Genomic DNA, 15038 nt, shown 5'->3' on the forward strand with positions numbered 1-15038 from the left:
TCCCAGTTAAAAACATCCTGGCTGGGCCCCTCCCTGGGCAGAGGCACAGGCTGTGCCCCATGCCCTGGCCGGGCCTGGGCCTGTCTCCAGCAGGGCAGTGTAGAGGCCGTGCTCCTGCCCCCAGGGCAATGCGGTGCTGGGCCTGGGTCACAGCTCTCTTGAAAAAAATTTAAAACTAGTTGTGAGAATAAACTCTGTGGTGTTGAAGAAGGAAAGAGGAAGGAGCAAGGGAGGCTCTGCAGACACTGGAAGCCTGTGGCTCCAGGGCCCAGACTCCTGCCTGGGGAGAGCCACAGTGCCCATGGTGCACAGCAGCTTTTCTTCTTTGAAGAGAAAAACATCACCAACTACCAGTAATTTCTTCCAGATTTCCCCAACAGCCACGAATTTCACTGCTGCTCACATAAACACACCATGCTGCCCACAGGAAATGCTCTTGCAGAAACCTGAACCTTCCTTTTCTGCTAAACAACGTGCTTCAGATTTCCTGCAAATAAAATGAGGCAGAAAACTGGATTTCCACTGATGGTTCAGTCTGCCAGGGGCCGTGGTGCCATCCTTATGCCTGAGAGCCTGGACAGCCTCAGTGCAGCCCCTGCTCACCCCTCTCTCACTTTGCAGAGGCTGCTGCCCTCCTCCCAGTCAGACTCAGGCAACTACCAAAGGGAGATGTTGCCACCACTGCCCACTACAACCTGCAGCTGGCCTGGCTGGATACATGGGCCAGCACTGGAGGGGCACACACTCACTCCAGGCTGCCTTGTCCCTCCTCTCTGCCGGATGCACTGCCAGAAGCGTGCAGCACAGATCCCTCCCAGCTCTGGAGCAGTGCTGTTCCTCCTCTCCTGGACAGGTCGAGGAGGATGTCCCCTCCCTAGGATTGACCTGTGCTTGGAAATGTACAACTCAAGGCATCCGCAGCCACTGCATCTCCTACCCACCTCCTACTCTGCTTTGAACACCAACACATCACAACATCCAGAGTGGAAAGGGCTGCAGAGACCTGTCTCACTACCTCCAGCTCCTCCTGGGGACAGGGGCAAGACAGATGGGCAAGGGCATCAAACAAGGCTGGCAGGAGCTTGCTGGGCTCACCCAGCTGCCTACCCTCGACTCCCAACAGCTTTCAATCTCCTGCCTGGCTAGGAGATGTATGGAGATCAGGTGGGGAACCATCTTTGCCCTCAGGCAAGGCCCAGCCCTGCAGGAAGCTCTGAGAAGAGCAAGGCAGCTCTGGCTCTGCCTCAAGGGCCAGTGGAAGGATGCTGCAGAAGGTGGCCCCAAGGACACTACACATACTCCTGCCAAAGGCAGACCAGGGGCTCTCATTAGGCCTGAAATAAAAAAGAAGAATAGCTGGGTCTTTGTGGGACCCCGGGGAAAGCACTCAGGATCCAGTCCTCAATTCTGCAGCAGCTTGGTGCACCAAAGGGTTCTGTCACCTTATTAAGGGGGGTTTGTTTAAAAGTAAGATCAGGTTTGTGAAGAACTGGTGAGACTCCCAGTTATGGTGAAAGACCATAATTGAAAAATATAATCATCATCCTATTGGAAAAGTCATGACAACCAGGTGAAGTCCCCAGTGACTGGACAGGGAAACACTGGCAAGTCAAGAATGTGGTTCATCTTTCTAGTCTGTGGAAAAGACTCCTATGAGCTTTCCTGCCAGTCCTCTCTAAGAGGACCTGTCAGCCTGGAGCAGGACCATTGGCTTGGACAACTCACCTTTGATTGAGTTAATGATTTCTTGAATTCTCTGTGGCTCGTTGCGGTCTGGTCTGCAGCTCGGTGTGATCTCCAGCACATAGTCTGGACCATATTCTGTGAAGAACTGCAAGGAAGAGGAGAGCAGAGTGAGTGTAGAGGTCTCTGGTGGGCTGTGGCTGTGAGAGCGTTCCCTATGGGGACCCATTTGTAAAAAGAGAAGAGCATTTTCTCCACCTGAGGTGCACATGTACCTTAACTGTGTCAAAGAGGTGCTTCTGCAGCATCTGTGCCCACTGGAAGTTTGCAGCCACTATCAATTGAAGGGCTTGGGAAGCAGAACTCTGTGGTGCAGCCAAAAGCAGATGTCTCTCCCAGTGCTTTATTAGGCAAAGCTGGTGACACTCATTTTACTCATGGTTCCCTGCAAACCCATTTGTTTGGGGCCGGGGGGGGGGGGGGGGCGGGGGTGTTCTATGAACAAAATTCAAGTGCTGCCTATCAGATATCCTTTCAGATGTCCACACAACCTTTCAGAGTGCTGCATTGACATGACTGTCAAACACTTGGAAGGAGAAAAATCAAAAGTTCTTTAAGGTTAATAATGTGTCTTTCCAATAGCGTGCAGGTGAGCCTGAATGAGAAAATCTGCAGCATATGGACTCTACATGGTAATGCAGAATCCCAAATCACTGCCAACAGGTTCATTTCACAAGCACACAGCGCTGTCCAAAGACGACGACACTCTAGGGTTAAAAATTCAGTGCTGAAGTTGCAGTAGGTCCTATTGCTATCCCTGGAGCTTCACTGCATTGAAAACTAGTTTGGACTTCAAGCTATTGCACCAGACAGGGACATTCACAGAACCACAGTCTCCCAGGTGATTAATGATGCACAGGGCTGAGGTTTACTTTAAGGGTGACACTGGAGGTGGCAGATCTGGCAACCCAAGACTGACATCTCTCCATTAGCGTAGGCAGCAATGGCTTCTCCAAGCAGACCTCAACATGCCAGTACTGACAAGGAAAATGAAGTTATTTAAGCACACCTCTCAAAAAGCATCTCGTAGCTGTAATAACCAGTTTATAGAATGATGAATTTCCAGTTTCAATGCACAAAAAAGCTTTACTTCCTCATGCATACTGATCCATGAGATCCTTAGACAAAGGCAAACCCATAATTCTCCTCTGAGTCACTGCAGGCTGGAACTGCTTTGCACATGTGGGTTTGTTTCTGTAGGGTCAATAACTTTGATCTGCATTTTGAGACCTATTATGAATCTGTAGCTATTCCATCCAGATTCAGTCTAGATTGTGCCTCTCCAACCAGCTGCCCAGCCCCACTCAAGATGGGAACTGAGGCAGCTCATGTGCAGTCGTGACGAGTACCTGGCCCCATAGCCCGCTACAGCACCCACTGCAGCACTGATGGTCAGAAAAGCTCCAAAGCTACTCCTGGTACTTCCTGTAAGTTTATGAAAGCAGGACTAAAACGTAAAGCCTTCATACAGGTCTGGCACAAAAAGCACATGCATATCCAGAAGAGCTCTCTGAGCATACGGGTGACTTCCTTTTCCCATCTTCTCCATAATTATCACAGACTAGAAGTTACTGGCAATCGCAATTCCTTATGAAAAGGTGTAGACAGCCCCAGAGTTTGGGACCAAACACCCACTACATTGCTAGGACAGTGCATTATTGTTACAGGAGTGTCTCAACAGAACAGTACTGAGCACCAAGGATTAGGGGGAACAACTCAGCTCTTGTGCATGGAGAAGGAAGGGTTTGTCAAAGCTTTACCTCGTGATCAGGGATCTCGGAGGACAATGTTCTCCCAAGGATGACCCCAGTCAAGTATGTCCAGCAGCGAGCTGTGTTGGCAAGGTTGTAGCCTCCTGTCTCCAGCAAGATTTGTGATTTTGGAGGAGGGAGAGTGGGAGAAGAGGGAGATTTTACTGAAAGGAACACACACAGTTTACATGAATTCAGCTTGCTCCACCCACTCAGGCTGTGCCCTGCATGTTGCATCCGCTGGCTACACAAGGCCAAGTTGGAATGACGTTGTATGTAAGGGCAGACCTCACAAACTGTACCCCAGATACACCCAGCATGGCACAGGCCTGGGTCCTCCAGTCATCATCTCAGACCCAGCATAACTGCCAACCCCATGTGTTGGGCTCTCTCCTGGCAACAACGAGGGGGGATCAAAGGTAGCAGAGAAGGAAGTGCAAGGGTAGCAGTGGCCATGGGGGATCCTTGCTTTATAATACCAGCCTCCAACCCATAAATCATGATATACATGTCAGGCCATTTGCTGGTGAGCTCTTCAGCCGTGTCATGTTTGAGAGGACCAATATGAAGCTCATTGGTACAGCCTGGCACTCAGTGAGTTTTATTGATCTCAAATGCTGTTGTATAAAGCCTGTCTTCCTGGATAAGCAGCTGGTGATGCAGTATGACAGAACTAAGTCATCTTTAGCCTTCAGAGCCCTGCTGCATCATTCAGATGGCCAACCCGTTTCCCAAGTCCCTGCTTGAGTAAATCGTTCATTGCCAGATGCCCAAGGTAAATTTGGGAACACAGTGCTCACTTTCAAGGAGAAGCACTGAAGGGCTGATGAGCAGAGATGGGAATCAGAGGTGCCATTGAGAAGCCAACGTCAGTTCATCATGGTTAACAGCCTCTGCTCATCTCCAGAAGGGCCAAAGACCCTTTAACTCAAGATCTGAAGGTCAGGATTGAGACTTGCATTAGCCAGCATCAAGGACTTCAGGTCTGTGTGAAGACTGCACCACGGCACAGTGCACTCTCCTGGTGCTGCCTGCAGCCACCTTGCTGAACTCCAGCCAGAGCTGAGCTCAAGACACCTGCTTGAGGACAGGCCATGAGACAAACCAGTCTTCCTCATGACCAAACAGCAGGACGGGCACACTCACCTCCTCCCAGGACAAGGGTCGCCAGCTGCCACTGCAGGACGTACTTCAGGCACTTGCCCACCCCCTCAGGGGTCATGTTGAAAGAGCACATGGGATCCCCAGCGATGGTGTCTGCCCCCAGCTGCAGCACAACTGCATTTGGGTTGAACACGGCATACACCTCCTTTAGCACACTGTGAAGAGAAGCAGCAACAGGGGTTACCACAGACACAACTCAGAGGGTGCTGGTGGTATGGCCTTGGTCCTCAGATCAACTTACGCTTCTCAACGTTTCTGCATTCTCTGCTCCCACCCCCTCACACAAGTTATGCTCTCCAAACCACATGTTTGCATCAGCTGCTCCTAGTGGAAGTGCTGCAAGCCAAACCCAGGGGCTTTTCTCCCCTATAAAAGTCACAGTGAAACAAAAGGTCTAGAGAAATAGTAATCCTAAACTCTCAGACACCTCTCACCAGGGCAAGATGAAGAAAGGAAGGCTCTGTCTAGGTTCCCACTCTCCTCTCTCCCATATGGCTCAAGTCAGAAACACATTTTCCCTGGCTCTAGTGATGCTCAGGTGCCTGGAGAAAGTTCATGAGCAGTATTCTCTCTTGCAGAAGGCAGCTGGGCATGTCAGACACTTGGCTTTGCTCCAGGTTTTTGGTATTATGAACACCACAGAGATAACAATCCTGTTTGCAGCACTGTGCTCCAAAGCCCAAAATACAAGGAAAAATAATGGAGAAAAACATGGTCTTTCCACAAGTGTTTTTATCTTGGTAAAGTAGAAACAGATGTGAAAACAAAACAAAAGCTGCTTGGAAAACACTTTCAGCTCAGGCCCAAGCAGATCTCCCACTGATGGTCAGGGTTCAACTCCACAGCTAAAAGGTACTTGCCCTGATTTCAGCTGCAGCAGTTAATTCTGTTCCTAGGATCTGGTGCAGTGCCAAATTTCACCTTTACTCTGAGAATAACGCTGGTAATGCACGGATGTTTCAGTTGTTGCTTGGTCGCGCTTACCCTGATCAAGGACTTTTCAGTCCCTTGTACTTTGCCAATGAGGAGGGGCACAAGAAGCCATGAGGAAGCAGAGACAGGACACCAGATCTGAGATAGCCAAAGGCGTATTCCTTGCATACCACAGCACGTCATGCTCAGTCCAGAAACTCGGGGGAGTTATCCAGAAGAGCTGGGTCGCTGCTTGGGTCGGGCTGGTCAGCAAGTGCTGAGCAATGATATTGGGCATCACTTGTTCTTCTCTCAGCAGGGTGTGGGGTTTATTCCTTCCTCTCTCTTCATTTCCCTTTTTAACTAGTATTATTTTTTACAAGAATTTATTCTATTTACATTACTAAACTGTTCTTACCTCATCTCACAGGTTTTTACATTTTTGCTGATTTTCCTCCCCATCCCACTGGCGAGTGGGGCAGAGCGAGCCAGCAGCTACCATCCGGGCTTAAACCATGAGAGTCCTTCTCAGTCTCTCCTTAAACACACAAGGCTGACCCATGGCAAAGAGACCCTCCAGACATCCACAAATGCCTCTGTATGTTCAGTTTGCTTAAGGATTCACACAAGACCTCTGAGACCCCTTAAGATCAGTGTTTGCTATAACCAAAATCTCTAACAGGAGAAGGTCCTTCCTTAAGAAAGGACCATCATTTCAAATAGTAAATAAAAAAAATCTGTGCAGTCTAGGTTCTATAAAATCCCATCCAAGTAAACCAGATCAAAGCAAGAGGGCTTACGTTTCACAGATCTGGTAATATCTCTCATCCTGAATGCCATCTTGAATGGGTACATTCACACTGTAATAGCGACCTTTCCCCAGGCCAACATCTGTCACATCCCCGGTGCCTGAAAAAGAGAAACACCCCATGGTGAATTAAGGGAAGCAGATCAGGAGCAAGAGAAATGTCTCAGATGACAGCAGAGAGCTCAGACCTTTGGCATGCTCATGGAAAAGTCCACCTGCCACCACCAATAAAAGGAGGGCCTGGGTGGACCTGGTTCTCACCCCCTGCCCAATTCTGTTGTGCAACTTTCACAGGTGTGCAGGTGGCCACCCAGCAGTGGCTCTGCCAAGCTCAGCTACAACCACAAAGAGGGAAATGTCAAACATATAGCTCCCCTTCTTTCCTTCTTCTGGGTCAACAGCAGAGGCAGTGAGATGCCTCCATCGGACAGAAGAGATGGGACCTGTCTTTGCTGGGGCCTTGTCAGTGATGATCTTAAGGCTCTTTCCAACCCTGACCATTCTACAATTCTACATATGAACTGCATTAGCACAAACCTCCTAGTGTTCAACTTGCCTGGGAAAAATCCTGGTGAAAACTTATGCAGAGAAACAGTCATTACTTTTGAGGTGAAGCTAAAGGCATCTTCAACTCCTATTGGAAAAGGAAGAGGAAAAAGCTTTCAAGCATCATTCACATAAATGACAGCCACTGGATAAATGAGCCACTTGATAAACATGCCGCTGCAAACAGAGCAAGAACAGAACAAAGAAAGGGAAAAACCAGATGTGGCTCAGTAACTCCATCCTTAACCAATGGAGATCTAAATTTGACTGCAACAAAGATCACAACTGAAAAGAATTTGGCAGGTCTCATGCTAATCAGTACTGGTACTGAATGGGTCTCAATGCCTCAGATCAGCGCCCACATTAGCAGCACTCAGGGTCCGCACTGCTGGGCCTGCCAGGCTGGGGGAGGAAGCTTAGCAGGGATGCCTTGGCCAGAGCTTGGCTGTGATTAGAAACAGAGCACCCAGGCTCTCTGGCTTTTCCCCAGCACTGCTGCAATTAAGTATACCTTTTCTTTTCTTTAAAGACACATTAAAACAGTTGGGGTGGGAAGGGAAAAAGAAGTAACAAGAAACCTAACAGAAACCAAATGTAGGGGAGAAACAGAGCAAAATGAAACACATCGTAAAATTCACAAGAGCAGGAAATGTTAAATGGTGTTGAAATAATGCTTCTGAAAGAGAGAGTGATTCCAGCATGGCCAGCACTAGCTTTCATTTTATAGCATCAAGAACTCTTTTAAAAGCACCATTTACTACTGCTTCCCTCTTGCACTGGTAGCATCAATCAATCAAACACTGTCAGCAGTTGCTCTGCCAGAAGGGGAGACAAGGGACTGGGGGAAGTTCTTGCTGGAGAGCCACTAGCACAGGGGATTACTGGGATATGAACATGATATTTGTTGCCTTAGGTACAAGACTTCTGCCCAAACCCTCAAGAGAGGTCTGATGAGTAGCACAGGGCAAGTCCATAAAGCAGGACAAGGCAGAAATGGATTGAGGGAACTCAACTGCACTGAAAGGAGGCACAGCCACAACTGCTGCAGCAGGTACAGCCCCACTGCACTGACATGCCTTGATTTCCCCCATTTCCCCCTCCCAACCAGCGATGTTGCTGTGCTGTCTGCAGCCTGCACTGGTCCTTACCATCCCCATGATGCAAATCCAAGTCGATATAAAGGACACGGTCAAATTTCTGGCGCAGCCGCAGGATGCCCAAGACGGCGTCATTCAGGTAACAGAAGCCAGAAGCTTCATCTCTGTGGAAACAACATCCATGAGTTTGCATATAGTCAACACACCACTAATCTGATCTTGTCATTATCTCCTTTATTTTGCAAGTCTCCACCCTGTGGGTGCACAGAGGAGTATGAATAGCCCAGCCAAGGCCCAGCACGAATCAAAGGACGGGTCAGAAACAGCTCAAAGCATGGCTGGGGAGCACAGAGAATATGACTCATTGTGCCAATGGCTTCACAACCCTGGGCTTGCTAGCAGCTGGTAAAGCATCGTCTGGCCCTGCCGCAAGGAGGCCTGAGCCATGGAGGGCTTGGGCTTGACCATCTTGCTGTTGCACAAATAAAATTTCTGCTTTCTGCAGCTGAGGTATTTTAAGTAAGTTCAGAGCCACCCAACTCAAACAGACTCTCCACTGTTACCTCCTCTACCTCTGCAGCAAGAGAACAGGCCCCTGGACAGTCCTGCTTGGCCCTTAGGGTATGGAGGTTAAGCCTCTTCCCAAAGCAACTTTCTCCCTTCCTCCCCAGGAAAACACAAACAGGATACTCCACAAGGCAGTCCCTCACAGTGCAACTCCTGGGCTCAGCCAGACAACAGCCACAACAGCTAAAAAGAGGACAGACATTGCATGGAAAGATTTATTCATCCCTAACATACATCGGGGGCAGCTTCCATACCACTGGTATCACAGGAAAAAGTTTATTAATCCCTACTCCAAACTCTCTTCTAAGTCAAGTCCCCGGCACTGCTTGGCAGTAGCCCATTTCACTCCTAGTCAGCCCTGGAGAGCTGATTTAAACCAAAGCTTTACACTTTGCAACAGGAGTGTCCAAAACCCCATTCCCCAGGCTCAAAGACTCCAAGATCTGAGATGTGTCTCTTTGAAATGCTTCCTGACTTTCAGCCACAGCATTCCAGTCATTTCCTGACACTCCCCTGCTCAGCAAACAGCTGGGAACACTGAGTAGCAGGTATGAGGTAGCATAACTGCACTTGCTCTCACTCCCTGCAAATGTCACAGTGCACAGATGCTTCCCATTGACTCTGTTCATTTACAGTGATGCTGAGAACTGGGACGCTAGCAGGTACCCTGGGAATCTTCCTTAACTGTGATTACAAACCACACTCCTCCCTGCCTTCCCAGCCTGCAAGAAAGCAAAATGAACTACATCATGTCTCAGGCACTCTCTCCATGACGTAATACACTAACTCTTTCAACCTTGAGGCCAAACAGAGCATGACACCAGCTCAGAGGCTGACCAGCATCAGAGCTGCAGCTCAAGGAAAGCACCTGGGATTTCCCCACCCCAGATCCACACAGCAGAGCTCAGGCAGAGGTCAAGTAAAGGCACCAACTCAGCATCTTGCCCTCTGCCTCAAAGGCACTCCAGGGAACTGAGCGTGGTGACAGCGGTTACCATTCCTACCTTCAGGTAAATAACTAAGGCGCCAGACAGCAAGTCTTTTTTCACAAAAGGGTATGTATTTTGCTAGAACACAGGTCCTAGCACCAGACACCGGCAGCTCAGCATCTGTCTTGCTGAACTTTCACACTGGACTGGCACCTACCAAAGCTGCTGCCTGCCCTGAGCATCCCACACCACCTCACTGGAGTGACTGGGAAGGCTCCTTTGAGATCAGCAGGTATTCAGTGCCTTTTTTAAACACTCTTTGCATCCCACAATAGGGGTAACAGCACAGCTTGGTGGCAACAACACCGCAAAGGTTTCTTCTGTTACAGGCATTTTATGAACTGTGCAATCAAGATAAAAGAGAAGATCTTTAAAAGGCATCCCTCCTGTGAAGAGCTTCAGCTCGGCCAGGCTGGACCCTCTCCTTCCCCAGCAAGCTGCAGCCGAACCCATATTCAGTGAAGTGCTGACCACGAAGAAGGTCCCAGTACAACGCCGGTGTCGCTGGTGGTTGCACCCACTGCTACACCTCTGCTTCCTCTGCCAGGTCAGAAGAGTCACTGGAGCAAGAGAAATCTGCACACCCACGTGCAAGTCTTTAGGGCAAGACATGACTCCTGCTGATTGCTGGGGCTCCGCAGGGAAAGAGAATGGTGCTGCAAAGGCCAGATTGCTGGGGACAAGGAAGGGTGCCATCCTGTCTGCATCTGCACACAGGCCTCATGTTTTGGGAGATGGGGGACATGAGTTAAAACATACAAAACACAGGCCACGGAAAAATTATTTTAGCACTAGAGAACCACACAATCCAGGGATAAAATTTTTACTTCCTCTCCTGTTGTTCTGAAGATTGTTATTAACATCAGAGATCAGAACAAAAAGCCACCCAAAGAGCATGGAGAGAACAGTGGTCAGTCCTGCATTGCTTCAGACCTCTTATTTAAGAAACCAAAAGGCCACGCAGACCAATTTGGACAATGCGTTCCCATTCTCTTCCAAGTTAGGAGTGACAACAAGCATTTACCTCTCCACAGCCCTTCTCTATGGAGTTTGCAAAATCAGTTCTCACTAAACTCCAAGAGATAACCAAGTATCCATGGATGTCAGGACACCTCTGAATCTATCTGCCCCAGACCTGCACTGTGGTTCATGATAGCATAAGGACTGGGCAGTAACATGCCTACTCTCAGGCCTCTGCCCTATACTCTGCTTCTTCCTGCAGAGTATAGGGCAGAAGGCTACCTCCTGACCTTCTTCCCTCACCCCTCTCACATCCTGCTTTCTCTTCCAGCTGGATGGCTGCACCCTGAGGGTTCAAAGGGAAGCTGGGAACTAGGAGTAGGGTTCACACACTGGCTGAGAAAACACAAGGGAAGAGATTGTTTTCTTACTTCTTTGCATGATGCCACCCTCCAGGCCAGTTAATGGCTACCTTGCACTTGCCATCCAGCAGACACTGGGCTGCAGTGATGGTGGCTCCTCCCACAGCTGCCGCATACTCAAAGATCCCTTCAGTAGCTGGACAGTCATAACCTGTGGGCAGGAGTCCGTGTGTCAGACGCAACAGGCCTCTTCCTCTGCAGGAAGCACATCTGATTTTTTCTGAGCTCTGTCTTTAATCACTTCTCTAACTTTCCATACCAGTCACAATGAAAAAGGTGTAGCACAAACTCCTGCAGCCCAAGATGGTTAACAGTGGAGCAGACCACAGAAACACAGACTGGCTTGGGTTGGAAGGGACCTTAAAGATCATCCAATCCCCCTGCCACAGGCAGGGACCCCTTCCACTAGAGCAGCTTGCTCCAAGCCCCATCCAACCTGGCTTTGAACACTGCCAGGGATGGGGTAGCCACAGCTTCTCTGGGCACCCTGTGCCAGCACCTCACCACCCTGATAATAAAGAATTTTTTCCTAATGTCTAACCTAAATTTACCCCATTCTACTTTAAAACCATTTCCCATTGTCTTGTCACTACAGGCCCTTGTAAAAAGTCCCTCCTCTAGATTTTCCGCAGGCCCCCTTTAAGTATTGGAAGACTTTTATAAGGTCTCCCCTTAAGGAGCCTTCCCTTCTCCAGGCTGAACCAGCCCAGCTCTCTCACCTTGGCTCCACAGCAGAGCTGCTCCAGCCCTTGCAGCATCTCTGTGGCCCTCTCTGGATTCACTCCAACAGCTCCACGTCCCTCTGTGTTGTTGCTTTAGACAACACATGATGAACTGACCACGACCTCCATTCCCCATCCCCTTGCATTGCTTAAGGTGGCAAAAAAACTCTGAGTGAAGTTGAGCCTAGGAAGAAGGGTGGATGAGGGGGACTGTAATTTCAGTTTTGTTTTCAATTCTCACTGTCTTACTCTGTTTTTAATTGGCAACAAACTGAACTGATATCCCTAAGCTAAGTCTGTTCTGCCCATGATGGTAACTAGCGAACCATCTTGCCTATCTTGACCCATGTTCTATTGCATCGTATTTTCTCCCGTACCCTATTGAGGAGGGGGAGCGAAGTACCTTGGTGGGCACCTGGCAGCCAGCCAAGGTTAACTCACCACAAATATCAACAACCAAAACATTTCCTTGCAGTCAGATCATTCAGAGGTGGGTCTTGATCCGACTTATGATGTGTGTGCCTGGTTAGCCCAACCTACTGGCCCCTCACATCCATCTTGCAACAACACTCTCAGTTCTCTGGCTACCCTATGAGAAAAGCCATGGCACAGTCACTGTTGTACGTCCCCCATAAAAACAAGAACTCCACAAAGGAGACATGCCTAGGTAGACCTCAGGTCTATAGCTAGATTATGATCTTCACCTATTCCGACAGCAGCCTCCCTGAAGCTGCTCCTCGGCAAGGCAAAACTCCAGGGCTGCTCCTCTGCCTCCAGACAGACAAACTTCAGAGACACAAAGGGCAGACCTAGGGGAAACCCATGAGATCAGCGCAGAATGTGTACCACTGCCTCAGTGCTGGGTCACTCTTCCTGCTCCTGACGCTAAGCGTACGCAGAGCCATCTTGCCTGCGCTAACTACTGCATTGCTCAGGCTGTCTTAAGTGCAGGCAGGTGGCGGCCTTTGTTCAGGAGGTAAGCAAAGTCACCCAGAAAACACCCGGACGACTCTGGTGCCTGGCTGCAGCTTCAGGCATGTGTCCTTCACCACAGCAGACCTGTGGAAGCCAAAGTCAGCAAGTCAGGGCCTTCTGTTCTGCCCGAGATCCTAAAAGCAGCAGCAAAACGGACTGGCTCCCGGTACGCAAGGGACAGTGTGAGGCTGACAGCACCCTCTGCTGGCAACAGTTGAAAACGCCAGTCTGACAAGGCTCAGCAGCACCCTATCAGCGTTTCCCCCCATAAACAGCCCACCTGAGCTCATCCCTCTGTCTAACCTCAGCGTCAGCAGAAAGCATCCTGGTCCTAATACTCAGTTAATCTCTCACTGAAGATACATATCCTTACCCAGTCCATATTCCACGGAGTCCGGATGGTCATCGTCTCCCTCCTCACTGACCTTCTGCAGGTGCTGCAAGTAGGCGTCTGTGTGGAAGCTGGCCATCTCCTCCATGGAGGCCACTTTAGGCTTGACTATCCTAGGCAGAGAGGAGGAAGGGAGCACATCCAGGACAAGAAGCTCCAAGGTTTGTCAGGAAAACCTAGCTTTAACCTCCTCAAACAAGAAGCCTTTTGCCAGCTGCTGTTGACAAAGCAAACAAAACTCCCACCTCCTCTCACACCAGACTATCATTTGGAGCGAAAAAGCTCATCAGCTGAGTGGGCCTTTCCCCCAGCATGGCACTATCTGCTGTGCCTGCCCCAGTGAGGAACACCTGCAGGTGCTGCCTGCATTAACCTTGCCACTTTGCTTGAAGTTTTTCTTCCTTTTCTGCATATTCTCCCAGTTTAAGCAGTGCCCAGCACATCCAACACTCTGGTTACACACAGAGAAAAGAACAGAGTTGACAACGGCCAGGCCCAGCCCAGTGCTGCAGTAAGACACCAGCCTGATGGGTCAGAAGGCTGAGCAGCACCTCTCACACGCTCTTAACTCCACCTGCATTCAAAGCAGAGGCCGTCTCTGTCCTCAGCAATTCACACATCACCTTTCCCAAGTTGTGGTGCTTCGCAATCTGTTTAAATAAATCTTGTGACATGTAGAAGCTCCCTCCAAGCCTCAGCCCTGGGGGCAGCTGCAGGCAACACAGTTGCTATGGGAAGAACACAAGAAGCTCCCAGCCTTAAGCTAGCCCAGTGGTGAGCACTTCTAACCCTATGCCAGGGCAAACAGCCCTTTGGGTTCACCTCTGCAATGGTACCTACAGATATTTCCAAAGCGTATTTTGCAAAGTGACCAGAAAGAAAAAAATTCCTTAAAAAGTTTCAACAGGCACCTCTGGCCCTGCTGAACTGGCGTGTGGGACTTTCTCCATTTTTTTTTTTGTCCAATTTTCCATAATTACCACAATCTTGTCCCTTTAACAAAACTCAGACTTCCTTTATATCCTAGAAATACACACTGCCAGGCTCCTAGAATCATTCTGCAAGCAGGGGCAGCCCTCGAGCTACCCAGTACCTTCCACACCTTAGCAGAGAAGAAAACATTCTCTTAACAGAAAAGGAGAGTACTTACTTCATCTGGTCAAGTAAGGCATACGCTTCAATCAACGAATGCACCATACTGGCCTAAAGAAAAGAAAGAGTAAGCCCGTGAGCAGCCCCGCGAAAGAGACGGCAGCAGAGCCACCTGCAGCGAAGGCGTAACCGGAACTTCTCCCAGGAGCAGCACGGCTCAGATGGCGCCAGCCTGAGGCGGGCTCTGTAGCTCTTCGGCGTGGGGCGGGGGGAGCACCTCGGCAGTGCCTCCTCCGCGTCCCGGCCACAGGCGGTGCGCGGGTTGAGCCCGGCCCCACATCGCCGCTGCCCGGGGGCGGCGCTGCGCCCTCTCCGTACGCTCCCGCTGTCGCCGGCAACCTCCCCAACACCCCCCGGCCTCCCGGCGGGACTCCAGGGGTGCCCTCCGACCCCAGGCCTCACCCCTGCGGTCCCAACACCCCCCCCGCCGGAGTCCCCCAGGGCCGCGTTACCGCCACCCCCTGCGCGGCGCTGACCCGCTTGGGCACTTTGCAGAGGGAGTCGCAGAGGGCCACGTACTCCGGGCTGTACACATACACCGGCGCCGCCGCCATCCGAGCTACCGCGCTGCGCCACACCGGAGCACGCCGAGACCGGCACTTCCGGCCCCGGAGCACGCCGGGAGCTGCAGTCCCTGCGCGGGCCCGGCCCCAGCGGCGCCCAGCACGGCAGGGCGCGCGGAGCAGCTGCACGCTCGTGTCGGAGGCGTTTTACCGGGGTGTCCTCGGCTCGCGGTGGCCGTTCTTTACAAAAGCAGCGCCGCCATTACAAGAGGCCCTCGCCTGAGGACGCAGCCCCGCTCCCGGAATACGGCCGGGGGACGCCTGCCGTTCCCTACT

The 15038-nt window shown here is 50.5% G+C and overlaps 1 protein-coding gene across 1 annotated transcript; it reads right to left on the bottom strand.

Annotated features, from left to right (window-relative positions):
* On the bottom strand, nt 1-14779 carry HDAC8 (histone deacetylase 8). The gene is made up of 11 exons (XM_057413839.1): nt 14676-14779; nt 14198-14250; nt 13030-13160; nt 10969-11110; nt 8073-8185; nt 6935-7012; nt 6371-6479; nt 4641-4813; nt 3504-3598; nt 1726-1831; nt 1-487 (listed from the first exon to the last, which is right to left on the bottom strand). Exons 1-11 carry the CDS (start codon nt 14751-14753, stop codon nt 465-467), a joined length of 1101 nt encoding a protein of 366 aa, XP_057269822.1. The 5' UTR covers nt 14754-14779; the 3' UTR covers nt 1-464.
* Nucleotides 14780-15038: the final 259 nt, after the last annotated feature.

Source organism: Pezoporus wallicus, unplaced genomic scaffold, assembly GCF_028554395.1.
Source record: "Pezoporus wallicus isolate ANWC-B61680 ecotype Strahan unplaced genomic scaffold, APGP_CSIRO_Pwel_v1 contig_8788, whole genome shotgun sequence".
In the NCBI taxonomy this organism is placed as follows: domain Eukaryota; kingdom Metazoa; phylum Chordata; class Aves; order Psittaciformes; family Psittacidae; genus Pezoporus; species Pezoporus wallicus.